The sequence below is a fragment of the Saccoglossus kowalevskii genome, chromosome 22, assembly GCF_978046115.1.
Source record: "Saccoglossus kowalevskii chromosome 22, keSacKowa6.1, whole genome shotgun sequence".
In the NCBI taxonomy this organism is placed as follows: Eukaryota; Metazoa; Hemichordata; class Enteropneusta; family Harrimaniidae; genus Saccoglossus; species Saccoglossus kowalevskii.
In genome coordinates this window covers 24500907-24520147 of record NC_140662.1, presented here as the reverse complement: position 1 = coordinate 24520147, position 19241 = coordinate 24500907, and the positions used below count along the sequence as shown (strand labels likewise).

The 19241-nt window shown below is 37.3% G+C and overlaps 3 protein-coding genes across 4 annotated transcripts; all 3 read right to left on the bottom strand.

Annotated features, from left to right (window-relative positions):
* Positions 1–2478: 2478 nt before the first annotated feature.
* Positions 2479–18085, bottom strand: LOC100377471 (2-hydroxyacylsphingosine 1-beta-galactosyltransferase-like). 2 transcript variants are annotated; one of them, XM_085495652.1, is made up of 4 exons: positions 17227–18085; positions 15576–15798; positions 3187–3406; positions 2479–2960 (listed from the first exon to the last, which is right to left on the bottom strand). In XM_085495652.1, the coding sequence occupies exons 1-4, from the start codon at positions 18073–18075 to the stop codon at positions 2678–2680; spliced, it is 1575 nt and encodes a 524-aa protein (XP_085351778.1). In that variant the 5' UTR covers positions 18076–18085; the 3' UTR covers positions 2479–2677. The 2 variants fall into 2 exon arrangements, with proteins under 2 accessions (XP_085351778.1, XP_077865124.2); XM_078008998.2 differs by lacking the exons at positions 2479–2960; positions 3187–3406 and adding exons at positions 12952–13502; positions 13661–13880.
* On the bottom strand, positions 4153–7252 carry LOC146729205 (2-hydroxyacylsphingosine 1-beta-galactosyltransferase-like). The gene is made up of 2 exons (XM_085496102.1): positions 5317–7252; positions 4153–4407 (listed from the first exon to the last, which is right to left on the bottom strand). The coding sequence occupies exons 1-2, from the start codon at positions 6148–6150 to the stop codon at positions 4153–4155; spliced, it is 1089 nt and encodes a 362-aa protein (XP_085352228.1). The 5' UTR covers positions 6151–7252.
* LOC102801285 (UDP-glucuronosyltransferase 2C1-like) lies at positions 7733–12047 on the bottom strand. The gene is made up of 4 exons (XM_006816105.3): positions 11179–12047; positions 10126–10348; positions 8549–8768; positions 7733–8382 (listed from the first exon to the last, which is right to left on the bottom strand). The coding sequence occupies exons 1-4, from the start codon at positions 11698–11700 to the stop codon at positions 8100–8102; spliced, it is 1248 nt and encodes a 415-aa protein (XP_006816168.2). The 5' UTR covers positions 11701–12047; the 3' UTR covers positions 7733–8099.
* Positions 18086–19241: the final 1156 nt, after the last annotated feature.

The window sequence follows — 19241 nt, the reverse complement described above, 5'->3', positions numbered from 1 at the left end:
CTGGTTAACTGTTACAGTTGTTTTTACATGCAGGTGGTAAACTGTTACAGTTGTATTCACATGCAGGGGTAAACTATTACAGTTGTATTCACATGCGTCTGGTTAACTGTTAGTTGTTTTACATGCAGGTGGTAAACTATTACAGTTGTATTCATATGCAGGTGGTAAACTATTACAGTTGTATTCACATGCAGGGGTAAACTATTACAGTTGTATTCACATGCGTCTGGTTAACTGTTACAGTTGTTTTTACATGCAGGTGGTAAACTGTTACAGTTGTATTCACATGCAGGGGTAAACTATTACAGTTGTATTCACATGCGTCTGGTTAACTGTTACAGTTGTTTTACATGCAGGTGGTAAACTATTACAGTTGTATTCACATGCAGGGGTAAACTATTACAGTTGTATTCACATGCGTCTGGTTAACTGTTACAGTTGTTTTTACATGCAGGTGGTAAACTGTTACAGTTGCATTCACATGCAGGAGGTAAATTGTTACAGTTGTATTCATATGCAGGTGGTAAGTTGTTACAGTTGTATTCATATGCAGGTGGTAAGTTGTTACAGTTGTATTCACATGCAGGTGGTAAACTGTTACAGTTGTATTCACATGCAGGTGGTAAATTGTTACAGTTGTATTCACATGCAGGTGGTAAATTGTTACAGTTGCATTCACATGCAGGTGGTAAACTGTTACAGTTGTATTCATATGCAGGTGGTAAGTTGTTACAGTTGTATTCATATGCAGGTGGTAAGTTGTTACAGTTGTATTCACATGCAGGTGGTAAACTGTTACAGTTGTATTCACATGCAGGTGGTAAATTGTTACAGTTGTATTCATATGCAGATGGTAAAATATTACAGTTGTATTCATATGCAGGTGGTAAAATATTAGTTGTATTCATGTGCAGGTGGTAAATTGTTACAGTTGTATTCATTTGCAGGTGGTAAATTGTTACAGTTGTATTCATATGCAGGGGTAAATTGTTACAGTTGTATTCATATGCAGATGGTAAAATATTACAGTTGTATTCATATGCAGGTGGTAAACTATTACAGTTGTATTCACGTGCAGGTGGTAAACTATTACAGTTATATTCATATGCAGGGGTAAAATATTACAGTTGTATTCATATGCAGGTGGTAAAATATTACAGTTGTATTCACATGCAGGTGGTAAATTGTTACAGTTGTATTCATATGCAGGTGGTAAATTGTTACAGTTGTATTCATATGCAGGTGGTAAATTGTTACAGTTGTATTCATATGCAGGGGTGAATCGTTACAGTTGTATTCATATGCAGGTGGTAAATTGTTACAGTTGTATTCATATGCAGGGGTGAATCGTTACAGTTGTATTCATATGCAGGTGGTAAATTGTTACAGTTGTATTCATATGCAGGTGGTAAATTGTTACAGTTGTATTCATATGCAGGGGTGAATCGTTACAGTTGTATTCATATGCAGGTGGTAAATTGTTACAGTTGTATTCATATGCAGGGGTAAATTGTTACAGTTGTATTCATATGCAGGTGGTAAAATACTACAGTTGTATTCACATGCAGGGGTGAATCGTTACAGTTGTATTCATATGCAGGGGTAAATCGTTACAGTTTTATTCATATGCAGGTGGTAAAATATTACAGTTGTATTCACATGCAGGGGTGAATCTTTACAGTTGTATTCATATGCAGGGGTAAATCGTTACCGTTTTATTCATATGCGGGGTGAATCGTTACAGTTGTATTCATATGCAGGTGGTAAATTGTTACAGTTGTATTCATATGCAGGAGTAAATTGTAACAGTTGTATTCATATGCAGGGCTAAATCGTTACAGTTTTATTCATATGCAGGGGTGAATCGTTACAGTTGTATTCATATGCAGGTGGTAAATTGTTACAGTTGTATTTACATGACATGCGGTTGGTAAACTGTTACAGTTGTTTTTACATGCAGGTGGTAAATTCTTACAGTTGTATTCACATGCAGGTGGTAAATTGTTACAGTTGTATTCACGTGCAGGTGGTAAATTCTTACAGTTGTATTCATATTCAGGTGGTAAATTGTTACAGTTGTATTCTTGTGCAACGGACACGTTTCTAAATAGGGAGACAACATGACAACGTTTTATTCATTGTAGATTAAATGGGAGATACAAATTAGCGTATTTTAAATATGTGTCCCAGTTTTACGAGCATTGACATAACGTTCGATGAATGACATTGAATAACATTGCCAAAATTCACTAAGTGTGTATAGCATATTGCCAAGTTCAGAAATACTTTAAAACTATTTTTGAGTTTGACGAATTCCATGCGCTGTTCGCATGATCTATGTTTGTCCTATTTTTATTGGTGCACGCGTTCTGGTCCGTAGGATCGAAGTAAAACCCTTTAACCAAGAATTCGCATTTTCCGTGAAAACAGGTGTTAACTGGGTGCAATAGACTAGGAAATGTTAATGATATAAAACAGTTTGATGCTATTCATTTTAATATGTTAACAAATTACCACCACACAAGTACACAAATATAGCCAACACCGTTCTTGATTTTTACTTTCCCGCATTTTACACTTTACTTTACAGGAAACACCACAATTAAGTGCAATATATATACTGTGAAATACTTTATATTCGCTTGGAATTAATTAAAGCTTTGAGACGCTTTACAAGTTATGCAGTTTTCTTTTTTTGTTTCTTAGATTTTCTACAGCATAATGCTAATAAAATTGCGCCCGTCTTTTTAATGACGTAAAATATTACCAAGGCAACAACTACCACGAACGCGGCTACGTCCATTAAAAAATATTGATACCACGAGAGGTTGGGTACTTGGGATATCAGATGATCTGTGCCATGTTTCAATACATAGTTTACCCAGTATACAACAGATTCTTCGGCAGTCATCGGCTTATCTCGGGAAATGGCGGATAACTTCTGAGCTCTCTTTTTGTATCTGTTGGTAATATGTTAATAACCTGTTAATTGACACATTTGCACTACATTGGCAAGAATTAGATTAGGAAGACGCATTTATAGTGTTGTGTTATCGTGTGTTAGGTTGATTGGATTGGTAGATTGATGAATGGATGGGTGGGTTAGTGAGTGAGGGAAGGAGTTTGTGAGTGAGGGGGAATGGAGCGAGAGTAATGTGTGAGGAAGAAGAGGGGGACAGTACATACCTATCATCTGTTATTATATCTGTCATCATTTGGTAAAAACTGTCTGGCGTCATTGTTTTGTAATCGATGTAATTTCCGATACCTTTGGACTTCATTTTAGCAGCATTATCATAGTGATCGCCGTATATCGGTATGCATAACATAGGTACGCCATGATGTAATCCTTCATGCACGCCACTGGCACCACCGTGGGTCACGAAGAGACGAGTATTTGGATTGGCTGTGAACAACAAACATTAATTAAACATCATAGGACATGAAAAAACGAGTATTGGGGTACGCTGTGAATAACAAGCATTATTTAAGCGCAATATGTCATGAAGAAACGAGTATTGGGATTGGCTGTGGACGTACCCCCGATCATTCAACTCAGTGTTGTCGCTATCGCCCACCGAGACGAATGGACTGGAGTACACATAACTCAGCGGAAACTTGAAAATGTTCGATTGCGTAAAAAGAAATAAGCGTGATTGAAAACCGCAAAACGTACGTATTACATGTATTTACAAAAAGCACCAACATTGCGGTCTGCGCTTCTTCGAACTCGTTTGACCTTAATCTACCGCGGTTTATTCATACATTATAAGTAGAGAAAAGTTGTTTGACTTGAAACAACAAGAAGAAGTAAATAACTTATAGTAATTCTACCAAAGGATTAGATTCGAGTCCCAAAATAAATTCAGCCAACTTCTTGAGCTCAAAATAGGTAGTTTTAGAATTACTAACGAGCTATAGCAATATTTGATTGGAATACCATTTTTACTTGATTTTGTTTTCATAGTTTTCTGAATGAAATAAAGTAATGGTAGCGCATGTGTAGTCCATGCCATCGCATGTTACTCTAAGTAAATCATGCCATTTTAAAGAGCGGTGGTCGTCGCGTAGCGCGTGTTCGAACAACGTATTTTACACGCGATGTTTTGGTTGATATGAGTTCCATATCCAACATGGCGAGCGCGACGACCATCATCCTTTATGGTCATTATGCTCATACTTGCCAAGTAAATCGTTTTGTGGCATCCATTTTTTGACGATCTTGGTATTACTCCCGAGAGTGTTGGGTGTTTCTCCGTCGTGTCGCCACACAATTCTTTGTGGTAACCGTGATAGGGCGGAAGCTATGTCCACAGTCAAGTTACGTCCCAAGTCTCTAGTTTGCGAACCCATAGAGAATACAACAATACCATGGTCACCTGATCCTCGTATCCAATCATCTAGCTCCTAGAAAAGAATGTTTATGTATTTGTATTTGTATTCAGTAAAAGTCTATTTGAAGTTGAGGCTCGATTATTCAGATTTCAAACGCGCATATAAACCATCTACAGTGTTGTAATCACTTATTATTTAATTACTCATTTCCAGGGTCATTTGTTAGTAATAGTATTTTTTTATTATCTAATGGGTAATAATATTATCATAAATGCACAGGTATTTATCCACCAGCTACTTGACGTAATTCTGTAAGCAATATCACTGAATTATGCAATTCTGGTCGGTTGTGAAGTTGTTCGTCACACTCTCTCAAATATCTTTATATAGGCAAAATACAACAAACCAAGTCGGTGAACAGATTTCCTTGATTACGTCACAGTAGTGCTTTGACTCTAGAGGGCTATATTAACTGTGTATTCATGCTACAGATAATTCTAATATATAATATTATACATGTACATATACTGTAATCAGAAGGATATTAACTTTAAATAGTTTTCATGGTAACCCTCACACAATAATCTAGTCTCTAATTATTTAACTTGATTTCAGTCCCATCATAGTTGCGCAAATGTGGCCTATCGCTGTTTTAGTGGTTGGCACTATGAACGCAATGTGAAAATGCACTCAGACAATGCACTCGTGTACTGCATCGTTCAGATGTTTAACTTTACTCGGGCCTGTGTCCCTTCTGTCGTTTTTATCTGATTGACTGCTCACCACTGGTGCATTATCGTATTTGCATTCTGGTCTTTGTCATCAGTCCACAAGTCATACGTCTACAGGGCCTTGTATACGGATTGTCAAGACAATAACGCTCGAGTTAACCATGGAGCTAATAAAAAATCTCGCATCTGTGTTATATTATGGCATGTTCCAATTTTAAGAGCAGACAAGAATACAACGCCATAATCTTACCTTAGAAAGTGGTTTTACTTTCTCTGCTGTGAATGACCCAATTGGTATAACGTGTGGCATCAGAGGACGGGGAAACTCAAAGGCAAAGTCCGAAGCCCACAACCACAGACTGGCCTTTGATGCAATGTTCACAATCTTTGTATCAGGAACTATGTTGTATTTATTCTGTATTTCTCTAAACTGTGCGAGATATAGTACATCGCGAAATATGTCAGAGACCAAATAAATGAGAGTATTTTTTAGTCTTTCCGTGAAAGTCATTTTGTCTGTGAGGGCCGACATACTAACAGGTACGTACGATAATGGTTGAGGTGCATGCCAATTTTTCTCTTCTACCGTGGTAAACGCGTAACTGATGAACGGTAATTTAAAATACTCAACATAGAGTAACCCACAAATGTTATTAGAGTCAACTATGGCAAGGTCAAATTCATTGATGCGATTGAATTCTGTGAGGTCAGGTAGGTTACTGAATATGTCATCGCAGATTCCAGCCATAAATTTGGAAAGATTTCGAAACATATGGATACTGAACCCTTCATTGATGGCAATCTGTATCTGGTCCAGGCTTTTCTTCTCTACGTCAGTCGGCGTCAAACTCACTGGTACTGTCTTTATCCTGTACGAATTACTGTTAGGCGGGGCTTTGTCACACGATGGTATCAACATCGTGACATCATGCCCATTTGTAGCTATAGCATCGGCAACTTTCCCAAATCCAACGACGTGTTTTTTCGTATACATTGGAAGTAACAATATACGAGCACTATTCACTGTATCAATTCCGTACATAAAGAGAACCATAATGGAAATCACTGCAATGTGCGACTTCATCTTCACCGTGCTTCTAGACCAACACTGATGTGGCACGTAACCTTCTAAACGTATTTGGGGTCATCGAGGGTTCTTTGTGATGTTTACTCATGTCGTCCATTGTTTGTATTGTGCTTTACTCACACATGAATAACGCTCAGAGGTCAACCATTATGTGGGAGTCAATGACACTCTTGCTGGACGGATAGTTATTGCGCCCTCGCCGACGGAATCACTGGTATGTGAACTCGTCTATCACTATCTGTCACTGTATTGGCATTTTCACAAAACGAAGTCAAAGAAATTTCCCAACATATCACACTGTGATCCTTCTATGTGATTCAATGTCATTTGGCGCCTCATGTTCGTGGTCTATGAGAGGAACCATAGCCTTTATGTGTCGATAAAAAATCCTAATATCTGAAAATAACAAACTTAAGGACACCATTTGTATCAGAAATACCGACACACGAAGAGATATGAACCCTCAGCTAGTGCTGAAATACAAAATCAAGTGTGGCAAGCGCATAATAAACGTTATCTCAGTTACGCTTAGAAAATTCATAAGACACGATATTTTATTTTCCAGATGAAAAAACATACAGTAATTTACAAGAACCATGGTGGGTTTGTTGCCAGAACAATACATGCAAAAGTGGGGAAATTGAACATTAAATATTACAGAGTCGCGCACAACAGCAGTTTGTCAACTGACGGCGTCACGCAAAATATTGTTCGTATTTTCGTAAAGTGACCTCAAACTCTATCGAGTGATTTTCTGATAACAGGACAGCTAGTGGTACAGGTCAACCATTGAGAATGCGGCGTTTCAATGAACTGATAAAACACACATGGGCTTGTCAATTGACAGCGAACCCCCAAGTGCGGGCACGAAGTGCGATACGGGAAGATACTATCAGTCCCGATGACGTCACAGCTATCTGAATTTTAGTTTAACTTTGAAAAAACTCACAGAAATTTAATATAAAGTATATTGTCGGTAAAGTTTACTTATACAGACCAGGGTACTCGCGAATTCATAATTCATAATTTTTACATGACTGTAAATGCATGTCCCATTCTATAATTGACTTCTGCACTTATATATATATATATATATATATATATATATATATATATATATATATATATATATATATATATATATACATATATAATCGCAACACACATTCAGAGATATTCAATTTTAACTGAAATGAACATGGTTAAGTAACAATGGATAGAAAGTAGAAAACGTTAGGAACGCACTGATCGCGATCAAGGAAGACATATTGCTTAAAATATAGCCGTTTGCATTATATGCATGCCCAGAAAAATTAATGTATGTTCATTGATCATAATATAACCAAATTTGTATTTATCACTTATTGTATTACAATTTTGATTAATTTTGTTTTTCTCTCTTTTTTTGACAATTATTAATACAGTGTAATTCATTATAAACTGAGATTGCACCTGTTACAAGTCTTGTATTCTAAATTAGTCTTTGATTTGGTTTGCCTGCCCTTTTCTATCATTACTTGGAGATCAACTTACAAATTGATCTTCTATATTTCTTATCTGTAATATAATTGTTAAATACTTTTTCATTTGAAAACCCTTCCCATACATTGTTTAGAGTGACTACACGTATTGTTATTTTGGATGTTATTGTACACGGGATGGTGAAGACAATACTTGCATTAAAAAAAATTACGTAGTCTTTATTATAGAGACAATCTGTTGTTGTGTATATTCAGTAAATGTTCTATTGATGTCTTGTTATATATGAGACTGTATGTATTTTATACAGTAGCTTATAATAATGCATTTAGAATGTTATGTAATAACAATCGCAATCTTAATACCAATATTTACAGAGACATGTGGGTCGTTGCATGTGGACGACTTTCAAATTAAACCTAAAGGACAATTCAATGTGTCACAAATGCTTTGAAGCGCTTCAAAATTTATGCAGTTTTCTTTTTCTGTTTCTTAGATTTTCTACAGCATAATGCTAATAAAATTGCGCCCATCTTTTTAATGACGTAAAATATTACTACGGCAACAACTACCACGAACGCGGCTACGTCCAGTAAAAAATATTGATACCACGAGAGGTTGGGTACTTGGGATATCAGATGATCTGTGCCATGTTTCAATACGTAGTTTGTCCAGTATACAACAGATTCTTCGGCAGTCATCGGCTTATCTCGGGAAATGGCGGATAACGTCCGGGCTCTCTTTTTGTATCTGTTGGTGATATGTTAATAACCTGTTAATTGACACATTTACATTGTTAGGTTGGTTGGATTGGTAGATTGATGAATGGGTGGGTTAGTATGTGAGCGAGTTTGTGAGTGAGGGGGGAGGGTGGAGCGAGAACAATGTGCGAGGAAGGAAAGGGAAATGTACATACCTATCATTTGTGATTATATCAACCATCATTTGGTAAAAGCTGTCTGACGTCATTGTTTTGTAATCGATGTAATTTCCGATACCTTTGGACTTCATTTTAGCAGCATTCTCATAGTGATCGCCGTATATTGGTATGCATAGCATAGGTACGCCATGATGTAATCCTTCATGCACGCCACTGGCACCACCATGGGTCACGAAAAGACGAGTATTTGGATTGGCTGTGAACGACAAATGTATTTACTAATTAAATCCTATAGACCACGATTGAGATTCGCGGAGATCCTTGCGGCCAGAAAACCAAAAGTATCTTTTACACACTGCTATTTTGTGGTGAAACGCCACAAAACTTTTAGAGTATTCTTGGCGTGTTGTTATTATAGGGCTCTAGTGTTGATTCCTTCGTACAAGTAAACAACTTTTAAAATACGTTATCAATATCTGATAATGATTTTTTCGTAAACACAGCGAAAAAGGTGAAGTACATTTGTAGTTGAATTTCACAAAGAAATAATTGTATCAATGAATAACGGTGTTACTTGGTCGATTGTCAAGACATATAAACAAACAAACAAACAAAAACAATTGGTATTGACAGTAACTCGTACTACTACCACTCCGTTTGTGTTGCGGAAAGTAATAAAGTGAGCTTTTCACTTTTGTAGGGTTCGAAAATGTTGGCAACACATGTTTTTGTGGGCATGCGTCTTTGAAAATGGCACCACTGTTACGAATGAATGTAAGACGAGCATAAGATTGCGTGGTGGCAAAGATATATTTGTATATATAAAACTTTGCGTACATGGGAGAATTGAATTAGGCTGCGCAAATTGTTCGATTGCGTAAAAAGGAAAGAGCGAAATTCAAAAGCATTCAAAAACCGCAAAACGTACGTATGATACGATTTACGAATAAGCACCGACATTGCCATAAGCGGTCTAATCCCAATTCTTTCAAAGAACTAGGATTTCTAGAAATGTGGGTTTGTCTTGCGATTTTGCCATTTCGTGTGACTTCTTCTGTTTGCGTGTGATCTTCATCGCATATCTCACATTCACAGATTAAATAAAATCTAAATAACAGACTGCAAATCTCAAATACTATATGCGCTTCTCTGAACTCGTTTGACCTTAATCTACTGCGGTGTATTCATATATAATATGTTGAGTCGAAGTAAAGGAAACTATTTATAGTAATCATTCTAACAAAGGATTAGATTCGAATCAGAAAATGAATTCAGCCGACATCTCGATCTCAAACTAGATGTCATCATTTAACGCAGTTTTAGGATTACTAACGAATGAATCAGTTAAATAAAGTAATGGTAGCGCATGTGCAGTTTGTGCTCTCACATCTTACTCTAAGTAAATCATGACATTTTAAAGGGCGGTGGTTGTCGCGCAGCGCGTGTTTGAATTTGGTGCAAACATTGTATTTTACATGCTATGTCCACGTTGCTATGAGTCCTATATCGAACATGGCGCGGCGCTACGACCACCGCCCTTTATGATCATTATTTATCTTGTAAGTTTTGCAGCCATTGCATCATCATTAGTAACATGCTATGCTCATACTTGCCAAGTAAATCGTTTTGTGGCATCCATTTTTTGACAATCTTGGTATTACTGCCGACAGTTGTGGGTGTCTCTCCTTCATGTCGCCACACAATCCTTTGTGGTAAACGTGATAGGGCGGAAGCTATCTTCACAGTCAAGTTACGTCCCAAGTCTCTAATTTGCGAACCCATAGAGAATACAACAATACCATGGTCACCTGATCCTCGTATCCAATCGTCTAGCTCCTAGAAAAGAATGTTTATGTATGTGTTATGTTTACTTATTAGTAGTTAGAAAGTACATGCTGTTTGTGTAGTGAAATAAATCCCAAAATACCAACTCTAATTTCGTGTTTACGCTGTAGATTTACAACTCTTGATTTATGCAAATTTGAATGCTTGATTACAAATCGTGAATGACTTCTAGTACTGTGTACTTGGCAATGACAAAACTTTGAATAATTATAATATGATAACGGTCTACATTCATAATAAGTGTGTGCACCCGTGACCATGGCTGCTTTGAACACTATGATAAATACTTATTGATATTGTGAAAACAACTGATTTTGACTAGAAAATCCCGAAATATTTTAAGAATAATTCAAGGTGAAATGTACTCCTTATGCTGACCAATGATAATTTGCATAAATACCGATTACACTAGAATATTAGAAAAAATGGATAATTTGTTATATTCTCTATATTTTTGTATGTCTTGAGTTATGATTGATTGTTGATTCAGGCATGCTAGTCAAAGGTCAAACTATGATAATTGAGATGCTTGTTCATCATAGTTTTGACATAAAAGCCGAGCCGCTATTGACATGCCGTAGCATCAAATGGAATAGCGCATGGTGCAATATTGTAGCGTCAAATGGTTATGACACACAGTAAAACCACATGTTACATAATTAAATGACATGTCATGGGATGAAATAACACAACTGACACTGCAATATAAATACGGAAATCTCGCATCTAGAAATGGCATGCTGTCAAATGGCACGATACGTTATGTTATGGCATGTTCTAATTTTGACATGACTACGACGCCATAATCTTCTGAATCTTACCTTAGAAAGTGGTTTTACTTTCTCTGCTGTGAATGATCCAATAGGTATAACGTGTGGCATCAGAGGACGGGGAAACTCAAAGGCAAAGTCCGAAGCCCACAACCACAGTCTGGCCTTTGATGCAATGTGTCCAATATTCGTATCAGGAACTATGTTGTATTTATTCTGTATTTCTCTGAATTGTGCATGATGTAGTACATCGCGAAATATGTCAGAGACCAAATAAATGAGGGTATTTTTTAGTCTTTCCGTGAAAGTCATTTTGTCTGTGAGGGCCGACATACTAACAGGTACGTACGATAATGGTCGAGGTGTATTCCAATATGTCTCTTCCATTGTCATAAACGCGTAACTGATAAACGGTAATTTGAAATACTCAACATAGAGTAACCCACAGACATTAGTGGAGTCAACAATAGCAAGGTCGAATTCATTAATGCGATTGAATTCTGTGAGGTCCGGTAGGTTACTGAATATGTCATCGCAGATGTCAGCCAGTAGTTTGGAGAGGTTTTGAAACATATAGATGTTGAACCCTTAATTGATGGTAGTCTGTGCCATGTCCAAGCCTCTCTTCTCTAGGTCAGTCGGCGTCAAACTCACTGGTACTGTCTTTATATTGTACGAATTACTGTCAGACGGTGTTTTGTCAGACGATGGTATCAACATCGTGACATCATGCCCATTTGTAGCTATAGCATCGGCAACTTTCCCAAATCCAACGCCGTGTTTTTTGTTATACATTGGAAGTAACAATATACGAGAACTGTTCACTGTATCAATTCCGTACATAAAGAGAACCATAATGGAAATCACTGCAATGTGCGACTTCATCTTCACCATGCTCCTAGGTCAACACTGTTGTGGCACGTAACCTTTTAAACGTATTTGAGGTCATCGAGGGTTCGTCGTGATGTTTACTCATACCGTCCATCGTTGCATTGTGCTTACTCACACATGAATAACGCTCAGAGGTCAGCCATTATGTGTATCGTGGGAGTCAATGAAACTCTGGCTGGACGGATAGTTATTGCGCCCTCGTCGACGAAATAACTGGTATTTAAACTAGATTATCACTGTCTGTCAGCTTAATGACACTCTTACTGTATTGGCACTTTCGCAAAACGAAGTCAAAGAAATTTCCTAACATATTACACCGTGATCCTTGCATATGATTCAATGTCTATAGTTATCTTGTCATAGAACCTTCTCCCCATCCAACATTACGTGTTGTAGGGGGTTTCATTCATTATTCTGATAGTGGTGATTTATTAACACGCAATAATGCCCAGTGTGGAGTTCTGTATTTAAATTATAATACCCAGAAATGTCAGAAAATTGAATATACGTGCAGTTGTAGCTGAGGAACTAGAAATCAACAGTGTGATAAGCGCGTCGTAAACGTTATTTTGGTTACGCGTAGAACATTCACGAAAAACAACATGCGAAAACACGGTGATAGGTAATTTTCGAGTTGAAATTGACCTCAAACGGCACTACCCAGTTATTGTCTGATAACAGGGCTTCGTGTGGTACCGATCAGCTATGAGAACGCGGCGTTTCAATGACCCGATAAAACACACAGGAGCTTGTCAACTGTCATCGAATTCCCCCCAGTGCGAGTACGCGTGTGAAGGAAGGACACTCCTCAGCCCCAATGACGTTACGGCTAAATTATCTATTTATGATATACTGCTTAACTTTTAAAAATTGAGTAAAGAATGATGTCGACACATTAAAACACAGCCATCATTAAATCACGCAAATACAGTATTAACCATTTACTGGGGTGGATCACGTTTATCCTGGTTAATGGCAAAATGAGTTTTAGTTTTTCTGAGCGTATTTTACAGCATGCAAACCATTTGGTCAGTGTATAATAACTTACATGATGTGTTCACAATTTACCACCAAGAAAAGAAATAAGTACACTTTACTCGAAAACACTACAATTACATATTGATTGATTCCATATTTAATGAAATTCGACCAATAACATAAAGTCAACAAATGTGTCATAAATGCTGGAACGCGTCGGAAATCATGCTGTTTTCTTTTTTTGTTTCTTAGATTTTCTACAGCATAATCCTAATACAATTGCGCCCATCTTTTTAATGACGTAAAATATTACTACGGCAACAACTACCACGAACGCGGCTACGTCCAGTAAAAAATATTGATACCACGAGAGGTTGGGTACTTGGGATATCAGATGATCTGTGCCATGTTTCAATACGTAGTTTACCCAGTATACAACAGATTCTTCGGCAGTCATCGGCTTATCTCGGGAAATGGCGGATAACTTCTGAGCTCTCTTTTTGTATCTGTTGGTGATATGTTAATAATCTGTTGTTTATTGCCACTGACAATGATTAAATAAAGAAAAGGCGTTTATAATGTTATATTGAATTGATTGTTTAGTGAAAGATGGAAGAAAGGAGCGTGAGCAGTGAGTGAGGAAAGATAGAGCAACTGTACATACCTATCATTTGTGATTATATCAACCATCATTTGGTGAAAACTGTCTGACGTCATTGTTTTGTAATCGATGTAATTTCCGATACCTTTGGACTTCATTTTAGCAGCATTGTCATAGTGATCGGTGTATATTGGTATGCATAGCATAGGTACGCCATGATGTAATCCTTCATGCACGCCACTGGCACCACCGTGGGTCACGAAGAGACGAGTATTTGTATTGGCTGTGAACAACAAACATCATTAGAATATCATAGGTAACGATGAGACGAGCGCCATGATTGGCTGTGTACTGTGACAGATTATTTTGATAGTTTTGTTTGTTGTGTTTTTTTTGACGTACTAGAATATGCCGTCAGAAGATATTATCTAAACATAGTTTAAAGCGAATAATTGACCTGTGCGAACCTAACCAAGTGTATCTAGTTGTGCAAGTGTCCACCATAACTAATTGTTTGAAATGAAATAACAATGTTTGAAATGAAATGTATTTTAAAGAGCGCCATCACTGGAAATTAAGGGTATATTTGATCTAGACAAATATATTTATAAACGAGTATTTCTTTCCCAAGTGAGGATCTGAATATATGCTTAGGAAGTTAGGAATTATGGTCTCACAAAATAGAAAATTAATTCGCGAAAATACAGATTAAATTATGATGTATAGAGTTGTAAAATGGATGGTCGGTGCTAACATAGTCGGACAAAAGTGGTGCTCTTGTCCCACTCATAGTGCATATCTATTTTTGACCTTGACCCATTCATAGTGGTGTATCTTCACTGATTGAATGTCTGACTTTCGTATAGTTTATTTAATTCTCAATAAATTAATATGTATGATGAGATTGTTTGCACGTATCTGTTGATCGACTTATTTAGTTGATTACTAGCGAATGGCTGTGTTATGTCTGTCATCGTTTAGGCCCATGCGAGGTTCTGGGCGGAACTTGGCTCAGTGATTTGGAACTAATTACGATATAACCGTCACTATTCGGACTACTATTTCTGACAGTTGGTATTCGCAGTTACTAATGTAGTGAACAATTAATCAAAAGATATGACGTGTTCAGTACTTAGTGTGATTGGTTGAATGTGTGAAGGCCACGCCTTATAGTCTTTTACTGCTTTGTAATTGGTTAAGGTTTTGAAAGTGAATAAAGTTGTTTTTAGTTGGTCTTGGCGAGTACACCACGTCAGACGCAGTCTTGAGGCAGTCTTCAGACGCAATCTTGGGACAGAGTCTTGGGTCAGCCTTGCGATAGTCTTGGGGACTTTTCCCCAGGGCGCTGTGTCTTATAGAGTGCTCGACTGACCGACTAAGACGAGAGTTGAAACGTATTTTGTTGTGTGTGTTACTTATTTGACTGTAAAACTTTAAGTGACTTTCCCGATCCCGCACCTCAAGGGGAAACAATTGAGAGACGAGACAATATTCCCCCCTGACAGGTGTGGAGAAACCCAGAGGAGAAGAATTTCCCCCTGATACGCACAAGTCGTCAAAAATACTACACCTAATACTTAATAAGATGACCACCATGAAATGTACATATATTTGCATAAATAACCAGGAAAAAAATATTTCATACTGTGATTCCAACAAATAAGGATCAGAAAGGTAATATATGTATCAGCATCCAATGGCTATGCACTTTAGCTAAAAATACTGATAATCTAAAGTTCGTTTCACGACATTTATCATACCGTATGGATGTCTGGGTTCACCCCGCCGAAAAATGGACCGTTTCAAACAAATATGAACCATTTTTGAAAAATGGTAATACTTGTAATTGTAATTGTAATTGTAAAACGATTACAACGCAAGTCGTATGTGACACCTTGCTCTAAGTAGTCATTTATCCGGTAAGTTTTGTAGACATTACATTACGTCATTTTTATTAACATGCTATGCTCATACCTACCAAGTAAATCATTTTGTGGCATCCATTTTTTGACGATCTTGGTATTGCTGCCGACAGTTGTGGGTGTCTCTCCGTCATGTCGCCACACAATTCTTTGTGGTAAACGTGATAGGGCGGAAGCTATGTCCACAGTCAAGTTACGTCCCAAGTCTTTGATTTGCGAACCCATAGAAAATACAACAATACCATGGTCACCTGATCCACGTATCCAATCATCTAGCTCCTAGTAACAATATTTATTTATGTACATTCAGTAAATATCCTTTTTTGAGGCTTGCATATTCTGATTTTACAGAACAACTTCCAATAAAGTTATTGTTAATTACTATTTTTTCGTTATTATATTGATATCTGCAACTTCGCCTCATTACAAATACGCTTTTTATGAATTAGAGCATTCGCCCCATTTAGATATTTGTGACAGGCTCGAATAATAATACCTCAAAGCATGACAGAGTAAACTTCTTTTCGTGATAATCACGAAGCAATGTTTGTGCTATGCCCCCCCCCCCCCACACACACAATTCCGTGATGACATTCACATATTCTGGATTTTTTGTCAGAGAGTGGTCTGAAATGAATTGTGAGTCATTGCTTATTTGAAAGCGTAAACTTTCATCCACATTCAGAAGAACACACAATATAGGAAAATCATTTTCATAAATTCAGTTTAGTGGTTGCCCCCCCTCCCAACGTACACACAATTACCTATATCTTGATGAAGATATATAAAGCAAGAAAAAACAAAACTAACAAAAAATGAAGATAATTCAATAAAAAGTTAAATAATATATATATATATATAATATATATATATTATGAGGCACCTGACTATTTTATTTTATTTAAATGTTCCTGCCTTAGTTTAAAACATATATATGTAATTTTGATAGAGCTGCTGTCGTTCTCTCATTTTCACTGCTCATTATGGCTACATTTCTTACCATTTGACGCTCATCAAAGACATGTAATTTTCTGTCATAAAGGTCAAAATTTCAATATCTGCCCATTTATATCTCTAAAGCATGTGCACTTAATCTTGTCAGTGAAGATGTATGTTGCAGATTTTTTATTGTATTTAGGTGTTTTTTTCAAATGTGAAATTGTTTTTAGTAGTCGATATGTACAGAGTAATTTTTATGGTTAGTACCCTAACTATGATTATTTATTGCGTCTTTAAGATGTCATTTAAGTTCCCTCTTTCTTTGTTTAAGCATTTGTTTCAGATTATAACATTTGATTCTTAGCTGTTTATCATTCGGATCTTTGCTAAATTTAGATGAGAAATTGTGTTTTTTATTCTTTAAATTCAATTGTATCATTGTTGAACCACTTTTTTTATTTTAGATTTTGCAAGAGAATTATTTTTGAATTTCCTTTTATCAGCTGCCAAATAAAGTAAATTCGACAATTTGACGACACTTGCTGTATCAACATATTCCTTATTATGGTCAAATTTAATATTATTAAAATTGTAAACAAGTGCACTTGGAACGAGAGATAATGCATTCATTGTCAGTTTTACGAAACTGACTTAGGTTGTTGCTAAACACCAGTGGCGGCACCGGCGGCAGAGCGGCGGTCGCCCACCCTTAAAAATGTTGCCCCCCCTCTCCTTCATGCCTGTCACTTCAACAGTATAACATCTTACCTTAGAAAGTGGTTTAACTTTCTCTGCTGTGAATGATCCGATTGGTATAACGTGTGGCATCAGAGGACGGGGATATTCAAAGGCAAAATCCGAAGCCCACAACCACAGTCTGGCCTTTGATGCAATGTGTCCAATATTCGTATCAGGAACTATGTTGTATTTATTCTGTATTTGTTTGAATTGTGCAAGATATAGTACATCGCGAAATATGTCAGAGACCAAATAAATGAGGGTATTTTTTAGTCTTTCCGTGAAAGTCATTTTGTCTGTGAGGGCCGACATACTAACAGGTACGTACGATAATGGTTGAGGTGCATGCCAGTATTTCTCTTCCGCCGTCGTGAATGCGTAACTGATGAACGGTAATGTGAAATACTCAACATAGAGTAACCCACATACGTTATTGGAGTCAACAATAGCAAGGTCAAACGCATTCACACGATTAAACTCACTGAGGTCGGCTATGTTACTGAATATGTCATCGCAGATGCCAGCCGTTATGTTGGCTAGGTTACGAAACAAATGGATACTGAACCCTTCATTGATAGTAAATCGTATCAGTTCCTGGCTTGTCTTGTCTAGTTCGGTCGGCGTCAAACTCACCGGTATTGTCTTTATCTTGTACGAATTACTGTTAAGTGGGGCTTTGTCACACGATGGAAGCAACATCGTGACATCATGCCCATTTGTAGCTATAGCATCGGCAACTTTCCCGAATCCAACGCCGTGTTTTTTCGTATACATTGGAAGTAACAATATACGGGAACTGTTCACTGTATCAATTCCGTACATAAAAAGAACCATAATGGAAATCACTGCAATGGACGACTTCATCATGTTTGACGCCATGCTCCTAGGCCAACACTGTTGAGGCCGTTAGGAGGTTATCGTGATGAATGCACAGGTCGTACGTTGTGTGTATTGTATGAATTGTTTACTCACGTGAATAATCTATTGTCAATATAGCAGAGGCCATCCACTATGCGTACCAGTATTGTAAAGTCAATGACACTAGTGTATCACCGACTCACTGTATTGGCATTTTCGCCAAACGAAGTCGAAGAAACTCACAATCATATCACACAGTGATCCTCGCATTGGATTCAGTATTTATAATTATTCATGATTACCTAGACTGGCGCAGTCGGGGCGATTGATTTGTTTTTGTAGTTTAAATAAAATAAACAAATTCGCGAAATCACCCCGACTGGTTTATTCTGAAGGAAATTCATTGCTATTAAATATTCATGAATGCACTTATTATAATGAGGTGGGCGCGGAAATACGTGCATAATGAGGTCAACATGGTAAAGGTTCACTGCAGACCCAACATGGCGGCACGTTAAAATTCCAGTTTGTCGTAGTCGTCGTTTCTACTTCATCACAATGTGTAAAAAAGTAAGTCGTACTAGTCGTAGAATTAAAAAAAGTCGGCTGCTACAATCAGCCGACGTCTTCTCGGTCAGAGGTCAGTTGAAGAGACGTCGTGGTTGGCTTAGATGATTGTCAATTAGCGCACTCATTAACATAATTACCCAAATCGACGGGTTCCTGCAGTGTCGATAGAGGGCCATGCAGAATAAACCAGTCGGGGTGATTTCGCAGTTACAGGGGATTTCGCTCTAACACCTCCATTTTATTTAAACTACAAAAACAAATTAATCGCCCCGACTGCGCCAGTCTAATGATTACCCACATCAGCCTATCAGAGTTCGTAGCAGCGTAATAGTAGTTTAAATCATATGGTTATATTTGGTGAATGATGACATTATACTAAGAATCAGGTCTATATTTATTGCATAACATCTAATTTGGTGTCATTCTGAGTAGCCTATCATATCAAATCATTGTTAGCCAATAGGCTTTTTGTTTAGCGCGTTTTGTTTGAAACGCGGTGTGTGAGGGCGTACTTCAATTGCGTCAGTTTATTCCTTTATACCTGTGGATTAGTGCAATTCTCGATTAGAGTCTTCAGAACTGAGAATATTAAATGCAGAACCTGACAAATCTGTGTG